General features: G+C 40.8%; 1 protein-coding gene across 3 annotated transcripts in view; it reads left to right on the forward strand.

Moving 5' to 3' along the window:
• Positions 1 to 22,174, forward strand: part of RGS22 (regulator of G protein signaling 22) — a 475,118-nt gene that overhangs the window by 241,651 nt on the left and 211,293 nt on the right. For all 3 annotated transcript variants that reach the window (XM_033934655.1, XM_033934656.1, XM_033934657.1), the window contains 2 exons: positions 13,078 to 13,158; positions 16,186 to 16,478. In XM_033934655.1, coding sequence (XP_033790546.1) covers positions 13,078 to 13,158; positions 16,186 to 16,478 — 374 coding nt within the window. The remainder of the gene's footprint in view (positions 1 to 13,077; positions 13,159 to 16,185; positions 16,479 to 22,174) is intronic.

The following is a 22,174-nucleotide window of genomic DNA, read 5'->3' on the forward strand; positions in this document are numbered from 1 at the left end:
CATACCCATCTGATAACAAACCACAGGCAAGATCATCTTAATAGTTTGGACTCTCCCCCACCATGAAAGATGTAAAGGATTCCATTGCTCACACATTTCTGTGACCTTCTGTAATAACGATTTTTCATTTATTTTTATTGTTTCTGCCATTGTATTTTTAATCCAAATGCCTAAATATTTTATTCCATCTTCCCTCCATAGAAAGGGAAATGAATCAAACAAACCTTTTGTACAATGGACATTGAATGGAAGAATTTCTGTTTTACTCCAATTTATCTTGTAACCTGAAAATTTTCCAAATTTCTCAATCATTTCAAGTAAGCAAGGAATGATTGTCTCAGGATTTCTCAAATAGAGCAATATATCATCTGCGTAAGCCGAGACCTTATATTCCCGATCTCTACAAGGAATACCCTGAATCTCATCTGCTTGCTGAATAGCTAGTAACAGGGGTTCCAATACAATATCAAAAAGCAGAGGAGATAAAGGACAGCCTTTTCTAACCCCCCTCTGCAACCTAAAGCCATCTGAGAAATTATTATTAATATATAATTTAGCAACAGGAGAGCTATACAATGTTTGAACCATTTGTATAAATCCTGAACCAATACCAAACCATTCCAACGCTTGATACATGAAGGTCCATTCAACACGATCAAAGGCCTTCTCTGCATCAAGGGATACAGAAAAAGCCGGATCATTTAAGGCTTTTGATAAATTCAACATATGCAAGGCAAGCCTAGTGTTATTAGAAGAATGTCTTTGAGAAGTGGTTCCCAAATCCTGTCCTGGGGGACCCCCAGCCAGTCGGGTTTTCAAGATATCCCTAATGAATATGCATGAGAGAGATTTGCATATAATGGAAGCAACAGGTATGCAAATCTCTCTCATGCATATTCATTAGGGATATCTTGAAAACCCAACTGGCTGGGGCTCCCCCAGGACAGGGTTTGGGAACCACTGTCTTTGAGCAATGAATCCAGTTTGGTGCATTCCAATAATAAAAGGGAGAGCTTTACCCAAACGTATTGCTAAAGTTTTAACTAAAAGTTTTCCATCAACATTAATTAAAGAAATAGGCCTGTAATTTAAAACCAGAGTGGGATCTTTATTTGGCTTTGGCAAGACTATAGTTAATGATTCTGCCATGGTACCTGTAATACAACCATTAGTTAGTTGATTTTGATATAAATTTAGTAAATATGGTCATAGAGTAATTTGGAATGATTTATAAAACTCTGCTGTAAAACCATCTCCACCTGGAGCGAATCCAACTCTAAGGGACTTCAATACTGCTTGCAATTCCTTAATTGATATTGGCTTTTCTAAACTTTCTTTTATATGCTCAGGAACTTTCAGCCCCTTGATTAAATTTAAAAATTCCAATCCATCTTTTTCTTTATCTAAATAAGGCTCAGAAGAATACAGATCTTTATAAAATTGTAAAAATTGTTTTAAAATAGAATCAATTTGTATACAAAAATTTCCTTTTTCATCTTTTATCGCCACTACATTTGTTTTTCGTTTTTTTGCTTTTAAATAATTTGCCACTAATCTTCCCGCCTTATTTGAATTTGCATAATACAATGCTTGTTGAGAAAATAAATCTTTCCTTATCATTTTAGAAGAAATCTCATTATATTTCCCTTTAGCTTTCAAAAGATCTTGTAAAATAGAATATTCCCATTTATCCTTTAATTTTGATTCCAATATCTTAATTTCTTGTTCTAACCTAGAAAATTGATATTTAATTTGTTTTTTAGTCTACGCCGAAAAAGAAATAATTTGACCTCTTATGGTTGCCTTAAAAGCATCCCATAATGTCTCCACTGAGATATCTTCCGTATTATTTATTTGAAAATAATCATTTATTTTTAACTGAATTTTCTCAATATATTATCAAATCTCCACACAGATCTTCTAACCTCCTGATCACTTATTTTAATTTTAATCCACACCCCACAATGATCAGATAAAATAATTGGATCAATGGAGGCTTGTGTTACTTGCTGAACTAATGCATTTGAAATAAATGTATAATCTATTCTTGAAAATGATTTGTGGACATGGGAGCAGAATGAAAATTCCCGATCATTAAAATGAAATATTCGCCATATATCTTTTAAATCACAATTTTGAACCAGATTATCCAACCCTAATGATTTCATAATTCTACTAGGTTTTTTGTCCATTAAAATCCCCTGCCACAACTAAATTAGAAGCAGCCAGTGGTAACAATAATTGTTGTAGAGATTTGAAAAATTCAATTTGATTCGAATTAGGTGCATATATATTGAATAGTGCCATGGTAGTATTTCCCAGATTCATGTCTATATGTATCCACCTTCCTAAGGGATCAGCAGCAATTAATTTGAACGTAGCATTACATCTCTTATTCACCAATATAGCAACACCTGCTTTTTTCTTTACAGCTGGGGCATAAAAGCAATGTTTCACCTAGTCTTCATGAAGCTTTTGAGACTCTAAAGCTGATAAGTGAGACTCCTGGATGCAACATATATCAATATTCTGTTGTTTTAAGAATAAAAGTACCTTCTTTCTTTTTATTGGATGGTTGAGGCCATTTACATTTAGCGAAAATAATTTAAGTTCCATCTATATATTTATTTCCAGCACATTTGAACTCCAACAAATACATTAATTTATTATAATTTGCATACATATAAATCATTCCCTTCAATTTACTATATAAAACATTCTTCCCCACTCTTAATTCCTTAAATATTATATTTCCATGATACCAAAAATCATTCCCTATGCCCTCCCCTATCCCTCCCCTCCTAATAATGTGATAACTTGAAGACATCTGCTCAGACCGGCCACCCTTTCCCTCCCATAAGCATCTTGATTGACTATTCCTCCTTTACTATAAAAAAAATTGTTCAATCTATATAATTAAAATCCCTTACTACCTTTTAATTAAATATCTAGCTTTTTATATAAAATCTTCATGAATTCAATTAAGTTAAGAATATGTACTTTGAATTACATTATATTAATAAGATCAATCTAAATCCGAACACTGCATTATAATTTTCTTTACATCCCCTCTTAAAAGTGGTACATTGATTTTAAAACTTAGTGCATTACAGTAATACAATGTATCAACATCAATTATGCTATAAGTTCAGTTTAATTAATTTTAAACAATAACTTTATTAAGGTATGTTTACCACCAAAGAAATAATTAACCAGCTCATGAAAACCATTGAGTTAATTTAAACTCCATCAGAACTATAGAATTATTTAAATATTAATGATTTAAAATAAAATAAATAAGGATTTTCTTTTTAATATTATGACATCAGAAAATGTAATAATTTTCAAATATTCTTTAAGATAATATCAATATAATATTTCATTTTATTTTAAGAATTACTGTTGTAACATTACACTTTCTATAATAAATCTATTTCTGTTAACCTCTATCACTTTCCTAAAAGTAAAATCGAATATACTTAACATGACTCATCATTTTGGCCTTAATATTTTCATCAATATCATTTTAATTTGCTGCTATATGAATTATGATAGAAAAGGCCTACAATTTTAAAACTGAAATTAACAAACCCTCAGCAAAGTATTCTTGTCCCTTGATTTGTCTGTATAATAGCTCTCTCTGAGACACCGAATCTGGCAGCGTCTATATTTTCAGGAGCGGCTGGTGCCAACAACGATCCATCCATATTGTAAATCTAAACACTCCAACATCCTTAAACTTCACCTCCTTGGGCTCAGACACACCTCCTTGGGCTCAGACATTTCTTCCGATTCTGTCATTGAAGCCATATTTGATTGTGCTGCCATTTGGACATTGTCAGCTTCCTTCGCCGTTATTTATCCCCTTAAACAAAAAGCGCTGATACTATCCGACACCAGCTGTTTTTGGCCAGGTTAAGGATGAGCTGCGGGGAGTGGAGGACCCCTAGGGTATTGCTTCAGCACGTAGTTTCTCAGATCTAGGCTCCAGAGTCGTGACAAATAGCTGCTCCCTTTAGTATTATTAGACGCTGGAAACCGGACGTGCTGAAGTTATTTGACATCAGGAAGTCTGCTGAACAAGTTGCAGTCCAAAAATGTTTCATAATGCCACAGGAGCTACCAAAGCGTATAATCTTCCTGCACCTTAGTGCTCAAGGCGAAACTACCGCACCAAAAACCATAGGGAGGAGGCGAGCCGCTATTTACCTCTATAAGGGGAATTCAATCCACAGAGCAGCAACAGCTCACCTACAACTCAACCTTTGTCTGTTCACAAAAGATCCACAGCATTCACCCTCCAGGGATTAGTCTCAGGAATCTCCCAGGCTGTTACCAAAGGAAATTCCCTCAAGGTCTCACTCGATGCTCTGCCCTCCCTCCTATGACGTCAGGTAAATATGAATTTATGAATATTCATCATCTCATTTGTTTTCAGTTCTGTATTAGAATCCTTTTCAGTTTTAATTTGAAACTTTCTAACCGTTCTATTACAGTTAATGAGTCATTTGTAGCAGCCATCTTAAGGTCCATTAAAGTATATGAAAAAAATTAATTTCCTTTTTCTTTTTATTCCTCTTTTCCCCTAGCCAAACTTTTCATATTCAATTAACTAATAACTTTCTTTAATTATCCCTTAGTCAACTTTTCTAAATTATCTTTTATTTTTATTGTAAGAATTTTTGGTATTAGATCCTCCAAAAAAGAGATCATATTTTTCCCTTAAGCTCCCTCCTTTATTCCAATAATTCTAATGTTCTGATTTCTAGATCTGTTTTCCATATCTATTACTTTCTTATTCAATTCCATCAAGATATTATGATCTTCTTTGTAAGATAGTTGTTTGTGCTCAGTTTTCCCAACTTTGTCTTCCAATTAGTCCATTCTATTATTTAAAATAGCAAACTTACTGTTCATGAGATTCACTTCTTTTTTAATTTCCATTAGGTTTAAGTTAATATTTCTTAAGACAAATGTAAAGCATTCTTCTCTACTAAAATCAACTCATCATGCAATGGTTCAAAAGCAATCAATACAAAAGAGCTGTTCAACCTGATCTCGAATCTATTTGACACCACTCGCTACACTATACTCGTACACAACACTAAGTTACCCTCTGCGAATGATTTAGCACTGTATTTCGATTCGAAAATTAAAAACCTAAGAAACAATTATTCGACAAATGACCCTAGTGATCATCAAATAGTTAACAAACGAGGAAATGAAATACCAGCAGACATGATCTGGAGTTCCTTTCAAGACTTAGAGTGGACTAATTATATCAAACTATATAGCAAATATTCTAAATCATATTGCGTTCTAGACTCATGCCCCCCAGAAGTTATGAAAGCGGCGCCATTAGAATTTAAAATATCGCTGCTGCAATACCTAGCCCACAACCTAAAAAATGGGAAGTTCCTCACTAATAACGGTCACATAATAATAACCCCAATCCTAAAAAATAATAAAGAATCATCAGCTCTAGTAACTAACTACAGACCAGTAGAATAAATGGGACATCCACGTGGGATCCCTACGAGGGTCGAGTTAAGGAACTAGGTCATTAGCATTCAGACTTAATGGGGTGGGTCAATAGAGTGGGCAGACTTGATGGGCTGTAGCCCTTTTCTGCCATCATCTTTCTATGTTTCTATTCCATTCATTGTAAAGATCATGGAGGGATTGGTACACACCCAATTGATGGAATATCTTAATCAGTTCTCTCTCCTACATGAAACTCAATCCGGTTTTAGACCTTTATTCAGTACGGAGACAGTAATTGCGGATATCTTAGATAATCTGCGCCTGTTGTTTAGCAAGGGCCTCAATGACCTAATCTTGCAATTCGATATGAGCTCTGCCTTTGATCTGGTAGACCATGGGAAAATGCTACAATGCCTAGATGCTATCAGTATCAGAGATAAGGTGTTGAACTGGTTCCATGGCTTCCTTATATCCTGTACCTATCAGGTACACTTCAATCATGATCTCTCCGACACCTGGAGCAATCCATCCGGTGTACTACAATGGTCACCATTATTCCCACTGCTTTTTAATGTCTTCATGTCCTCACTGGGCTTGCAATTAACCCAGCTAGGTATAAAATTATTCAGTTACTCAGATGATTTTACGATCATCATCCTATTTGCTAACTCTATCTCGGAAACTATTCCCAAGGCATCAGAAGCTATAAATGTGATAGAGCAATGGATGACAGACTTCAAGCTCAAACTTAATTCAGAAAAAACTAAATTCTTTGTTGCTTCGCCACATCCGCTTGACACCAAAACACCACTATGCATTAATGAACTTAGTTACCCTTTTAAGTCTACCTTGAAGATACTTGGTGTAACTCTGGACCAATGCCTAACCATGAAAGACCAGGTGGACTCCTTAATCAGAAAGGGTTTTTTCACTCTCTGGAAACTTAGATCCATTAAATCTTATTTTGATACATCAGCATTCAGAATCCTGGTACAATCCCTCATATGAAGTTAACTTGACTACTGTAACATCGCCTATCTAGCATCTTCCCAAAAGAATATGCGACGTTTAAAATTAATGCAAAATGCAGCGGTCAGACTAATCTTTGGGCTAAAGAAATTCAATTACGTGACACCTTACTACCGGCAGTTGAACTGGCTACCAATGGAAGCACGCGTAAAATTTAAATTCGCCTTCCTCTGTTTAAAGTACTATACGGACTAGCCCCTAAATACATAACTGACCTTTTCTCCTTCTCAGCCAACAAACACAAGAGAAGCTCACATTCGAACTTCGTTTCCCCCCCAGTTAGAGGATGTAAACTGAAAAAAACACCATGAACACCTTCTCACATCAAGCAGCATTATGGGGTAAAGATCTAGATCAATTACTTTCGCCCACTACTTATGAGGAATTCAGGAAGCGCCTAAAAACATATCTGTTCCTGAAGTATCTAGACAACTGACCCATATATCTCCTTCTCCTCAACAACGGTTTTCTTGACCTATTAATCTCTTTCTTACACCTCTCCTGTTCAATCAATTTGTACCTTCTTTTAATCTTTTGTAAACCGCATAGAATTTCACGGTACTGCGGTATATAAACTGTTATTATTATTATTATTAAGTCGGTACTTGGACGAACATTTCTCAAAAACATCCAAGTGCCGATAATAAAACCAGGTTTTGGACGTATTTCTAAATGACCTAGGCCTTCATAGTGCCACTCAACGTCCAAAGCTAAACGGGGCGTTTCGGGAGGCGTGTTGAGGGCGGGAGTTGGGCGGGACATGAGCTGGCTTAGACTTAGTCGTACAGCATGTATAACTTGAAAGTTATACAGCCGAGGATCGACGGAACTTAGATGTTGTGACTTAGATCATGTAAAACATGGTCTAAGTCACAAAAAACATCTAAACTCACCAGATAAGCACTGCAAACACATAACACAAACCCCCACACACTATCCCAGTGATCACCAATCCCCCCTCACCCCATAAAAATTTTATTCACAACTTCAAATTTCAGCCTCCAGACCATCATCACCTGGCCACCTGGCATAGGAAAGCCTAGTCGTCCAGCCCAGAGGCAGCTTAAGTCATCTTGGGGGAGGGTTAGGGACCCATAGAGAGAAAGACCCATGCCCATAAGCCCCTGTAATCACAGTATTGATACTTAAACTTGTGCACTGCCCTATACACCCCCAAACCCTTTTTTACTGGCATATAAGTGGCTTCTGCAGCTATAAGGTCTATTGGGGTGGTAGATAAGTGGGTCTAGGGGATTCTGGAGGTGGTTTGGGGGGCTCACCGTCACCTATAAGGGAGCTGTAGTGAAGAGAAGCCATAGCACCCTTTTTATGAAGTTCACAGCAGTGCCCTGTAAGGTACCCCACTATTTAGGTGGCATGTCTTGGTGTGCAGTCCATCACTTTGTAGACCCCTCCTACGTCCAACAGGGCTTGTTCTAGGCATTTTGAACTTGGACAGAAAGTTGGACGGAAATATGGTATAAAGATGGACTATTTAGTGGCTTGGACAATCAGATCGACAGGACGTATAATTAGACGATTTTTGAAAGTAAAATGTGTCTTAGGCTCTTTTGAAAATGTTTCTTAGGCTCTTTTTAACTATGGACAACTTGCGAGATGGACATAAATAGACTTAGACGTCCCTTTCGATTATGCCCCTCCAAGTCTGTACTTTGTTTATTCCACTCAATCTGTAACATCTTTAATCATAGAACTTCACGGTCCTGCGGTATATCAATTGTTATTATTATTATTAATATGCACATTCAGTTGCTTAGCTCCAGAATTATGGACATTACATATCTAATGCAACACTTGGAAACTTATTGCTTCACCTTCTGCAAAAAAATATAAACTTTGCAGTTCAGGCAGGATTTCCCTTTCCCAATGTTTCCCTTACTTTCTAGTTCTTCCTTTTTGGTACTCGGTATTCTCACACTATCTTGTGCTCAATGCATTTGTTGTCCATATGTATTCGCTTTTGTGTGTGCAATATACAGTACAGTACTCTTTTTTTTTATGCAGTTGCAAAAGTTCTACCTAAGAGTCCCCAAGAAACAAGTACTGAAAGTGCTACCAAATAGGGAAGGGTTCAGAAGGTCCAGAAACAGCTGCAAGTGAACCCCCTTCTCCCTTGGATCCTTTTGCACACCAGAGGCTTCTTGCTTTCCATCCTATGCATTACTCTTGGCCTATGTTCCTTCTAAGCTGAGCACGTGAGCAATCACTCAGACATTCTAGGAGCGTCGCTCATAGATTTTACATGCAAATCTGAAAAAATGTTGGTTTTTGGAACTCGTTGTTCACACAAAAAAACATTTTTTTAGAACTTGTTGCTCACATGAGAACAAATGTGCATGCACCTGGCCAGTCCTTAGAGGGAATCTTGGCCTATATCATATCTATATGTTTGCATCATTCTTGTACTCAGAGCATCTCCTCTCAAGTAATTCACCTTGTACTTTGTAATCAGACGTACTTTGTACTCAGACAAATTGCTTTTATCTGTACCCTTCTCCACTTCCAATTCTAGTTGCCCTCTAATGCCTGGAATAAACTACCTGAGTCTGCCTGCCACATCCCTTCCATTCCCTTATTCAAAAGTAGGCTGAAAACCTACCTTTCTGAGTCAGCATTCAACTCATAACCCTACTCTCCTTTGCCCTTTACTCACGACCCTAGCCAGTAGTTTAACCATCCCCACTAACTATAACCTCAACCCTGGCATCTTGTATGTCTGTCTTGATTGTTTAGATCAGGGGTGCCCACACTTTTTGGGCTTGCGAGCTACTTTTTAAATGACCAAGTCACAATGATCTACCAACAATAAAATTTAAAAAAAACAGAAAGCACACTGTACGCATAGAAAATGTTAATCATCATTCCTATTCCAGGGTTTTCAAAGAGGTCAAAGCAGATGACTCTATGCACTATCACTTCAGTAACAACCATACAAAAATAGACAAATACCCACCCCCCCTCCCTTTTTACTAAACCACGTTAGCAGTTTTTAGTGCAGGGAGCTGCGCTGAATGCCCAGCGCTGCTCTCGACACTCCTAGGCTCCCTGCGCTAAAAACCTCTATTGCGATTTAGTAAAAGGGGACCTTAGTGTAAAATATAGACAGCAGATATAAATTCAGACACATTTTGATCACTAAATTTAAAATAAAATCATTTTCCCTACCTTGTCTGGTGATTTCATGAGTCTCTGGTTGCACTTTCTTCTTCTGACTGTGCATACAATCTTTCTTCCCTTCTTTTAGCCTGTATGCTTCTTCTCCTCCAGACCTCATTTCTTCCCCCAACTTTTCCTTCCTCTTCCCTGCCCTTTCTTTCTCTCTGCCTCCCTTTCATTTTTTTCTGTTTCTCTTCTTTCCTTCTGTCTCCCTGCCTGCCCTTTTTCTTTCTTTCTCCCTGCCCTCCCCCAAGCCACTGCCACTGCCATTGCCATCGGGGACCAGGACCCAAACGCCACCAATAACAGGCCCCAAGCTCTCCCTGCTTCGGCCAACCAGCATTCCTCTCCCTGACGTCAATTCTGCCATCGGGAAGAGGAAGGCTGATCAGCCCAAGATCGCGATCGACCTATTAGGGGAAATGCTGCCGGGTCCTGCCTTCGCGGAAACAGAAAGTAGGCAGGACCCGGCAGGAAGAAGAACAAATGCTTGTCTCCCGCATTAGCCCGTAGCGAACGCTTGCTTCAGGGCTCTCAACATGTGCGCGCCGGCTTCCCTTCTCCCCTCCCCCCCCGGACATAACTTCCGGTTTCGGAGGGAAGAGAAGAGAAGCCGGCACGCACATGTTGAGAGCCCTGAAGCAAGCGTTCGCTATGGGCTAATGCGGGAGACAAGCATTTGTTCTTCTTCCTGCCGGGTCCTGCCTACTTTCTGTTTCCGCGAAGGCAGGACCCGGTTTTTTGTTCAGCAGCGGCAGATGACAGCTGGGCGGATCGCCCAGCTAAAAGGCCCTAGGGAGAAAGAAAACTGGAGAGGAAGGCTGATCGGCCCGTAGATCAGGACGGCAACACGAGTCTATCACAGAGCCCGGGATAGGCTCCGCGATCGACTCGCGTTGCCTTCCTGAGCTACTGGTCGATCGCGATCGACGCGTTGGGCACCCCTGGTTTAGATTATAAAGTCACTAGAGCAGGGACTGTCTCCTTTGTGACTCTGTATAGCGCTGCGTATGTCTGGTAGCGCTCTAGTAATAATTAATAGTAGTAGTAGTAGTTGTTGTACCTTCCCCAAGGAAAGGTAGAATATTAAATGCATATCTAATATAATAAAACGGTAAGCCGCGCATGCGCATTTCCTATGCGTGCGCCGGTTTTGCGTGACTGTAGCGACCCATAGGAAGTGCGCATGCACGGCTTACGGTCTGGCCTCACGCGAGGCAAGACAAGTGCACATGCGCGCCCTTCCCTGCTCTCTACCTGCGGAGCGGCGGCTACCGGCCACTAGCAACCCCTGCCCTCTCCAAGCCGGGATCGCAGTCAGCCAACGATCGCCTCCACAGCGCGGAATTACTTATCTGCCAAGCCCGTGAGGGGAGGAGGGAGAGGGCTGGGGGCTGTCCCGCTGCCAGCATGGCCCCGATCCCCTTGCGCTGCAGCAGTGTCGGTAGGGAACAAGTCGACGACTCCCCCCTCCCGCACCAACCACTGCTGCTCCTGTTTGAAGTGGCCTGATGAGGTTCGCGGCCGGCTGTAGCGAACCTCGCAGGCCGCTCTCCACATGAAGCACGTTCCCTCTGACGCGATCGCGTCAGAAGGAACATGCTACCATATGGAGAGCGGCCTGAGAGGTTCAATATAGCCGCCCATGAACCTAAGCAGGCCGCTTTGAACAGGAACAGGAGCGGCAGCGGCGGCAGGAACCATGGATGGATGGAGGGAGGTAAGAACGGGAGGGGAAGCCAAAAAAGAAGGGCTATGGAGCAGGCAGAAAAGGGAGCTGTTTTGGTGGGAGGGTTGTGCTGAGTGCACGAAGGAAGGCAGGCAGGCATTGCACAACAGGGGGAGAGGCAAAGGGGGCTGCTTTGGGGGGATGGTTGTGCTGGGGGCTGACAGCAATCATGGGGGGAACAGAAGAGGGCCACGGAGCAGGCAGGCAGGCATGGCACAACAGGGGGCCAGAGGGAGAGCGAAAGGGGGCTGATTTGGGGGGAGGGGGTTGCTGGGGGCAGACAGCAATCAGGGAGGGGGGAGGAACAGAAGGGGGGCCATGAAGCAGGTAGGCATTGCACAACAGGGGGAGAGGCAAAGGGGGCTGATTTGGGGGGATGGTTGTTCTGGGGGCAGAAAACAATCATGGGGGGGGGAGGAATAGAATGGGGCCATGGAGCAGGCAGGCATTGCACAACAGGGGGATAGGGGGCTGCTTTGGGAGGAGAGTTGTGCTGTGGGCAGACAACAATTATGGGGGAGAACAGAAGGGGGCCACGGAGCAGGCAGGCATTACACAACAGGGGGAGAGGGAAAGGGGGCTGCTTTGGGGGGATGGTTGTTCTGGGGGCAGAAAACAATCATGGGGGGGACATAAGGGGGCCACAGAGCAGGCAGGCATGGCACAACTGGGGGCCAGGGGGGGAGGGAAAGGGGGCTGCTTTGGGGGGGATGGTTGTTCTGGGGGCAGACAGCAATCATGGGGGGGAACAGAAGGGGGACAAGAAGCAGGCAGGCATTGCACAACAGGGGGAGAGGGATAGGAGGCTGCTTTGGCAAGCAGGGGGGCCAGGGAGACAGACAGAAAGAAAGACGCACAGACAGGGGACCAGGGAGAGACACAGACACAAAGAATGACAGACAGACAGCGTCCAGGGAGAGAGAGAGAGACAAATAAAAAACAAAAAACAGACATACAGACATCTACTCTAGCACCCGTTATTGTAACGGGCTTAAACACTAGTAAATTAATAAAAAAATAACACAAACAATTGCAGTTAAACACAAAAATCCCCATATTCATAGTGGAATACTTTAAGAGAAAACAAGCTGGGACAATCATGTTTCTGCCTCCTGCAAGCTTTTACAAACAAAATGACTGCAATAGAAAGTACCAGTGCTGATGTCAGTTACACACGTATATGGCACCAAGAACAGGATCATTCATTTCCAGGTATTGGGAGACTTAGGGCCTGTTTTACAACAGCCCCGAGGCCCTAGAGATTTAAAGGGCTTCAGGGCTGTTGCTGCGTGGCTTTGTAAAACAGGCTGTTAGACTTTCTTTATTAGCAATGGCATATATCAGCACGTGAACCTTGCACTGGAGAATGCATGATTTACATTTTAACTGTTCTTAAGTGAAGCAGAATTTTTATGCATATAAAAGTGTACTAAATTTGTTATCGACCTCTGCATAGGAATTTTTATGAAATAAGGTTTCCAGTTGAATCAACTGCATATATGGATCTTATATCCAAGAATATCCTATCCTCTAAATAGCTGTTAATTTGCTAGCAAATATGGTTCTGCCCATTACTACTGGCAAAATGATTCCTTTTATCTGTCTTGTGCTCTATCTTGTTTAATGTGCAGGCTGCTAATATAAAATATCTTTTTTAGATAGATCTAGAGGAAGAAACAAGACAGGTGGATATGAAAGTGCTGCTTGGTTTGCTTAAACAATATCTTAGGAAAAAGAAGGTAAGATGAGCACCTACTTGGTGATCATAAATCTGGATTATTGTAATTCTTTGTTTTAGGGGCTACCTGGTCAATTAATTCAGAATGCTGCAGCCCAACTGTTATTAGATTGATCATGCTTTGAACATGTCTCTCCATTATTACATTCATTATGTTGGTTACCCATCTCTTGGAGAATTGCATCTAAAACTCTGACTTTGATACACCAGACATTGTAAGGTAAGGTTCCTTCTTATTTTAATCAGGTTTTGAAGCTATTTAGGGCAAGACATTTGTTGCAATTTGCACATCTCTTCTGCCAGGAAAACACAATTTCATGAAATGCAAAACTGGACTTTTTTGTGTGTGGGCCTATTTAAATGGAATTGTTTACCTAGAGAACTGCAGATGATTGACTCAACAACCATATGCAAGAAAAACCTTAAAACTTATTTGTTTTCTTTAACTTTTGGATGTCAGTAATAATTTTAGAAGGGGGAGAGAGTACTCTGATATCAGATAATGGATTGGAATGGAATCTCTACTTGGCGAGTTGTGCAGTTGCAGAGGTTTTATTTATGGCTTATGAATGTGTGTATATTGTTATCATTGTATTATGTATGTTTTATTATGAGCTACTAAGAAATCTTGATACAGCGGGATGAGAGTGTTTTAAATAAATAATATTTATAAAAACAATCTCTTTGCCCCTAATATACAGTGGGACTTAGCTGGCTAGGATTAGCTTCCCCCTGGCTAAAATCTGATATTTGTTAACCAAAAAAATACAAAAACTGATCTATTCTAAATATATCCAACCCACAGTATAACTGCTTTGTAGAATGCTAATCACTATCAGGACAAAGGACCCTAGATTGAGACCATAAAAGGCAGCCTCATGGTCCATGGTTAATAAAGCATCAACCAGCGTTGGACTTGGCAAATGGCCATTGGATAAGTACTGCTGCTCTCTTTCTAGGGGAAGTTTTTTTTTAGCTATTCTAGCAAATTTGAAGTTGATTTTGAATTAAGAATAAAAGTAAATTGTAGTCATACACCAATTTAGATTAGACTTAAGGGTGGGAAGGAGGTCTGATATAAATGATTACATGGCATGAATCAACATAGGATATGGACTTGAAATAACATATGTTATATGAGGTCCTATGTACTGAAATTATCCATTTATATGATATATCAACCTCCTAGTTGAAGTATTACTTGGGATAGTTTTCAAAAACTGGGGCTGCTGTGTGAACAGTTTGAATAGAGTGTTATCTGTATCAATGTTTATGGTACATATGAGTTGGTTGCATTAGTTTGCAATAAACTAATTTAAAAGTGATATATTTTTTACTATCCAAAATCTTCCCCTTATTCTACAAAATAAAATCTGATATTTAGTAGGAGATAGTCGACTATCTGCTGCTGACTATCCTGATCGCCAGATTGTCCGGTGGTCACCTCTAGTATTTAGCAGCTAGCCAGCTAAGGCTAGTGGTTAGATAGACCTGCCTAAAAAGCCATTGCTGAATATCAGCTTTGCCAGGTAAGGCCAAGGTGGTGAATCGTGGCTGGATATTCAATGCCAGTGGCCAGATACAGCTCTGGCATTGAATATCCGGGATTGCTGTGGACTATGAGGCTGCCTTCCATGGTCTCAATATAGCGTCCTTTGTCCTGCTAATGATTAGCATTTAATACATTCAAGCACAGAGAAAAATAACTGATCAAGACAGTAAATTCACAATACTTTATAGCACAGATGTAAAATATTAAAGAACAGTTTGAATATTGACACTACAAATAACACTTTGATTTATGGATGAGAATATCAGACAATAGTGCTATTTCATTCATGGATAATTTTTGGAGATATTCCTGAAAAGGGATCCAAGCTCAGATAAGTACAGATATCGGTGGATATTCTTTGTCATGGTAGTTTGTTTTTAACTTTCCTACCTGAATGCATCCATGCATTGATATGGGTTGAACTTTAGATTCCTGTGAAAAAGTGTTTATCATAATCTAGTTAGCAAGAAATACTGAATATACTTAAATATAAACCCATCCAAGTATAAACTGAGATACCATTTTTGACCCCCCCCCCCCTTTTTTAGAGGAAAAATGGAAACTCGAATATAAATCAAGGGTTTGTATTCTACCATTCCTCCCCTACATCCCCCTCTGGTGAGAGGCATTTCTACCTACTCTTCCTCCCGGTGGTATCCCTCCTGTGCCCCCACCCCACCCCACTGCACACTGGCAGTTCCCCCACCATCAGGCAGCCATTTTCAGATTTTCAGCACTGAGAAAGCATGGGCAGAAACTAGTGAGAATCATTCCTGTTCCAACATCACGCTAGACCACCATGGAAGCACGGTAGGCCTGGGGGTCCTGCTGCTGGGTCTGGAAGAGAGTGGGTTGTCACTTTTCAGGATGGGGAAAAAGGAGGGAGGGAGGTAGGGGCATGTTGATGGGGAAATTGCTGTGCCGAAAAGAGGCCTAATGGTGGGAGAACTGCTGGTTCTGGGTGGGGGATCTGACAGTGGCAGTAGCGATGGAGAAGGGATGCTACTGGGAGGGAGGGTGGGTAGACTCAAATATAAATAAAGACCCCAATTTTTGGACCATATTTTGGCCCAAAAACCTTGGTTTAGATTTGAATATATATGATACATGGTTGCATTCTGCAAGTAAAAAGAAAAAAACAGAAGTCACATACTTCATAGAATCAAATATATATATAAAAAACAGTGATTGTGAACCAGTAATTTTATACTTCTTATGAAATTATCCCCCAAATACCAGCAAGTTCTTATGTTGTTTGTTAGAACATGGATTTTTTTTTTTTTTTTTTTAGATTGGTATCTTACCTGAAAGTGTTTTTCTGCTATGCTATTGTAGTCTCGTGTGCATAATTGTAATCATACCAAATTTAAATGTCTGTCTTTTATTATGCAACTGTCATTTATTTCTCAGTTGATTGATAATTTATATTATAGATAAGAGTTGTCTGCTTAATAAAAATCATGTTTTTTTTCTTAGGAATCTGCTTATAAAACCAGTTTCCCATTTCCTGCTGACGCCACACTCCAACCATATTCTGACTTAAGCCTTCAACCACCTCTAATTCGTGACTTTGCCTACTCAGAACCTCCTCAACCCAGATATACGCCGCGTCATGAACCCACCCCCATTTCAAAACCTGCTGTCTCTGACGATAAAAATTATTGGGAAGACGTCCCTGAGGAATTACGGAATATTGACCTAGGTATCCTGAGCTCCAGCAGAACAGAGATGGAATTTTTATTCCAATCTCTAGTTGATTCTTATGAGAAGTAAGTGTCCCTGTTCAAATCTTTCACTTGACTACATATGTGCAAAACAGAATTTTATTATCCGGAAAAAGCTTAATTGACAAATCAGCTTTATCAATTAAACCTTTTCCAGCAAATAAAGTACAAATGGGCACTGCAAATATTTTGAATTGAGTTCTAATCATTTAAACATCAAACTTTTTACCTTTTATTCACAACCAGAGACCTTTAGGAGTTAATATTTAACGTGAGTATTCATTGTTTATATGTTATGTACTTATAACAGTAAGAATGTTTGAAATTACAGTGAGCTAACTGGATAAAAGAAGTTCTTATTTGAATAATTCATGCTGACTGGACCTTGAAGGAATATTCAGTGGCACTTACCCAGATAATGCCGCTGAATATCCCATGTAACGGTTAAAGTGGATATTATGTAGGCAGCCTGGGGATGGAGTTGACACTTAACCATATATTTATCTCTGATTAGTTAACCAAGCAGATAGGACTGTATAAATAGCAGTCCTATCTTTGTCTGGTTTAACTTATCTGAATAAAAGGCTGAATTTTGGCACTTCTCCAAGGACAAGCAAGACATCGTATCCCTGCATCTGGGTAACATCATCCGAAGCAGCCCTCAATGAGGACGCTCCCCATCATTCTTATTCTAGAAGCTTTGGGACCATGTACCATGCATGTGTATGCCATCCTGCTCACTGCTGTCATATGGGACTAAGGATGCTTTATTGGTCTCTCCCTCACACACACGATTTTGTTTTACTTCAGAATTGGTGGTTCACCCGGTTTTTCTCTTTCTCTCAAAAAAAAATTTCTCCTTGTGTGGGACCAGTTTTCCCTGCTTCCCCTTAGTTATTCTTAGAGTTTTTGTACGTTTTTAAACATATTTGTAAGTTTTAAAATATTTCTTCATGGCTCTTCTGGCCCTCATAGGCCTTGAGCACTCGGTCAAGTATGCTTTTCCTTTTTTGTAAAAATTGAGTTGTTTTGATTTTGCTTCAGTTATTTTTCCTCCAATGGACCAGAAATCTCCCACTGGCAAGACCATGTTCCTTACAGACACTTATTCTTGGTGCTTGTTATGCCTGGGACCTGAAGAACCACAAACAGAAGAACAAACCTCCACAAATCACACAATGAGAAAAACAGTGGAGATGACCACAGTACATGAATGAATTATTAAAATCTTCATTGATTTGACACAGGCCAAGTTTCAGCTACGAAGCCTGCATCAAGGATATTGTTAGTTTTTCAGGATGAAAAAATCATCTAGTAGCCAACTATATGAAGACATAATTTTGTGGCGTTCATAGTATATATTTTGCATACTCGAATCTCTGAAGAAAATCCCAAAAGTGAAACTGGAGTACTTTCTTCTTTTAGGTGGTGGATCCAGGCCATGCTGCATGAGGAGTTGTAACATCTTCTTGAGTGATTCAATGGCAGAACATCAAGGGTATCAATGTTAACTTTGATGGAGCCTCAGCCGCTCCTGAAGGCCTATTTAATGTCTGTCCACCATTCACTGGCACTGATGGAAATGGTAGGGTTACCATATTTCAAAAAAGAAAACCCTGGACATATAACCCCATCCTGTTCTGCCTCCAGCCCCGCCCCAGCCCCAACCAGTTCCGCCTCCTGCCCCGCTCCATTCCGCCTTCTAGCACCGCCCCCAGAAAGCTTCCTCTTTTTGCAACGAGCTCCGACCGTGTCTAGAGGGTCTGGAGCATTTGTGGATGCTTGTGACATCACCCGCGCATGCTTAGAGGTCCTCCAGATGTGGCCAAAGCTTGCAGGGGCTTTCCAAAACCCGTACAAATGCAGGGTTTTGGAAAATCCATCCGAGAACCCAGACAGTCCTCTAAAAAGAAGATATGTCCAGGTTTTCCCCGGACGTCTGGTAACCTTAGGAAATGGTGGTGTTGTCAACTGTATCAAGGGAGGAAACTCCTTCAGCGCATAGGAGAACCTCCATCCCATGGCACTCCCACACAGTAAAACATAGAAAAATGAAGGCAGATAAAGACCTTAGGCCTACCTAGTCTGCCCAGCCATGAATTGCAGTAGACCGAAATAGATACTCACGTCTCTCATCAAGACTATTTGAGTCTGATTTCGACTGATGTGAAGGAGTAGCCTAATGGTTAGTGCAGTGAGTTGAGATCCTAGGGAACTGGGTTTGATTCCCACTGCAGCTCATTGTGACCCTTGGCAATTCACTTAACCCTCCATTGCTCCAGGTACAAAAAACACCTTAGACTGTGAGCTCACTGGGATCAGAGAGAAGTACCTGCATGTAATTTATGAAGTGCTGCATATATCTAGTAGCACTATAGAAATGATAAGTAGTAATCTAATCTAATCAGAATTTCTGTAATGCATTTATCCAGTACAGATTCTAGGCAATTTACAAGTCAGGAGGTCAGTAAGGAGGTAAGGGAAAGTGGTAGAAGTAATAGTATTTTGGGCATCTGACCAGGAACCAGAGTTTGTCTTGGGGAAAGGGTCCCCTTGTATCCTGTTAGACCCTCCTACACCTCATGAGAGGAGATTTCCCCTTGAGGAGCTGTCCTTCACTGATTTTATAAGGCTGTCTATCCCATTTCAGTTGGACATCGAGAATGAACCCAGGGCCAAGATATCAGAGATCCTTGCCTCTCCAAAGGAAGCTGTAACAGTGCTCCTGAACAGCATACTCAATCAGTTGGAAACACCCCTTTCTGTAAAGCCCATTCTCAACAAGGCTTTCTCTATGTATAGAATCCAGAATGGACCTGGATTCAAGAAACTGAAGCTTGCATACCACTCCATAGTCAAATCCACCCTCAAATGAGCTAAGAGCTCCAAGACATCTTGGTGGTCCTGGGGAGGAGGCTTGAACATTGGGGTCTTTGGTAGGAAGTTTTTTTTCAGGACACTATGCTATTCTTTCATATATATTCTTACCTGCAATTCATGAGCATGCAGTGTGGTAATCTTTGCAACTATTCTACCAGCTGAGAAGGCTGTAGAGCTTTGCCAGCTAGTAGCCAAGCAGAAGGAATGTAGAAAGCACATGGATCAGGCAACTTATGATACTTTCAACATGGCAACCAGGGCTTCTGCAATGGTATTGGAATATAACATCGTAACATAATACATGATGTCAGATAAAGACCTGAACCGTCCATCCAATCTGCCCATTAGTTATATCCATTAAAAATACATGATTAAATTAATTTGTCTCTTCTTTGATATTTCTGAGTCATAGAATGTAAAGTCCACCTGGTATTGTCCAAGGTTCCAAATGCTGAAGTTGCTGTCCAAGCTCATTCCAGCCTATCAAACCATCCTGTTTGCAGGATATCTACCATAAAGTCTGGCCAGTAACATCCTCATGTTCCAAGTTAGTGGAGTTCTCATTGATGTCCTCCCCAGGCCATCCTACACCGAATCACCACATATGGGACACAGACCGTGCAAGTTTGTCCAGTACCTGCCTTAGTTCTTTAATTTACATCATTCGTTTTCTAATTATAGATCCTCTATGTTTATCCCATGCTTTTTTGAATTCCATCACCGTTTTCCTCTCCATCACTTCCCTCAGGAGGGCATTCCAGGCATCTACCATCCTCTCTGTGAAAAAGAGATTTCCTAACATTGCTCCTAAGTCTGCCACCCTGCAACCTAAAATTATGCCCTCTAGTTTTACCATTTTCTCTTCTCTGGAAAAGATTTGGTTCTATATTAATACTTTTCAAGTAAATATCTGTATCATATCTCCCCTGTTCCTCCTCTCCTCTAGAGTATACATATTTAGGTCTTCCAGTCTCTTTTCATACTTCTTTTGGTTCAAACCCCTTACCATTTCTGTCGCCTTCTTCTGGACCACTTCTTTTTATATCCATCACCAGATAAGTCCTCCAAAACTGAACACAATTCTCCAAGTGCGGCCTCATCAATGACCTGTACAGGGGCATCAACACCTCCTTTCTTCTGCTGATTATTCCTCTTTCTATACAGCCTAACATCCTTCTGGCTACAGCCACCACCTTATCACACTGTTTCGATGCCTTTAGATCCTCATACACAATCATCTCAAGGTCCCTCGCTCCATCAATGCTTATCAGCCTCTCGCCTCCCAGCACATACTCGGATTTCTACCCCCTAAATGCATCACTCTGCATTTCTTTGCATTGAATTTTAGCTACCAGATGTTAGACCATTCTTCTAACTTTTGTAGATCCTTTTTCATGTTTTCCACACCGGGGTTTTCTACTCTGTTACAAATCTTGGTATCATTTGCAAAAAGGCAAACCTTACCTTCTAACCCTATAGCAATGTTACTCACAAATATATTGAACAAAATCAGACCCAACACCAATCTTTGTGGCACTCTACTACTCACTTTTCCGTCCTCCGAGCTGATTCCATTAACCACCACTCTCTGGCTTTTGTCCAACAATGCTCGAGCCAAAATCACCTGCTAGAAATTCCCTCCTTCAGCAACATCAAATACAAAAGTGTCAAGAAAAGAATGTTCTTGGTGATGGCTCCAAATTGGTGGAATGCCGAACCGAAGGAACTAAAATTAGAAAAAGATTGGGTTAAGGACCATCCTCTTCATAGACTACTTTAGACAATAAAACAATGTAGAGGAGATAGTTAGATAGCCCCCTATTCCCCCTCCCCCCAATCAGGAACTCAATAGGAAGAACATACTAGGATATAAATAGACCAAGGGCTGAAGCCCAGAAAACTAGACTGAAGATGATAATATTTCAAAGATAAAATAAAACACAATACAGATATATGTATATAGACTATATTTAGTTGAATAAGCCAAACCTCTTAGGAGATGTGTAAATATTGTGTACTTAGCTGCACTAGTAAACCTAATATTAGATGTGAAGATAGGTAGGACGATTGATTTGGTATGAACATATACATATAAGTAGAATTGATTTGGTATGAGTGGGACTGAGTGAAACATTAACCGCATGGGTTAGGGGCTGGCTTAGAGGTAGACTTCAGAGGGTAGTGGTAAACGGTACCCTCTCCGATACGACGGAGGTGATCGGCGGAGTGCCGCAGGGCTCGGTCTTGGGCCCGATCCTATTTAACATCTTCGTAAGAAACTTGGCTGAGGGGCTTCGAGGTAAAATTACATTATTCGCCGATGACGCCAAACTATGCAACATGGTAGGCAACCGCACATCAGATGAAAGCACAGTGCCTGACAAAAGCTCAATGCCCAACAGTATTATGCAGGACCTACTCCTGCTGGAGCATTGGTCAAAAAATGCAAGGTCATGCACCTTGGCGGCAAAAATCCATGCAGGACTTACACCCTAAATGGTGAGATCCTAGCAAGGACTGTAGCAGAACGTGACTTGGGGGTGATCATTAGCGAAGACATAAAGACTGCCAATCAAGTGGAGAAAGCTTCATCCAGGGCTAGACAAATCATGGGCTGTATCCATAGAAGTTTCGTCAGCCGTAAGCCCGAGGTCATAATGCCGTTGTACAGATCCATGGTGAGACCCCATCTGGAATACTGTGTACAATTCTGGAGGCCGCATTATCAAAAAGATGTGCGGAGAGTTGAGTTGGTTTAGCGAATGGCCACCAGGATGGTCTCAGGACTCAAGGATCTCCCGTATGAGGAATGACTGGGTAAGTTGCAGCTGTATTCACTCAAGGAACGCAGAGAGAGGGGA

This window comes from Geotrypetes seraphini, chromosome 2 (genome assembly GCF_902459505.1).
Source record: "Geotrypetes seraphini chromosome 2, aGeoSer1.1, whole genome shotgun sequence".
NCBI classification, from domain to species: Eukaryota; Metazoa; Chordata; class Amphibia; order Gymnophiona; family Dermophiidae; genus Geotrypetes; species Geotrypetes seraphini.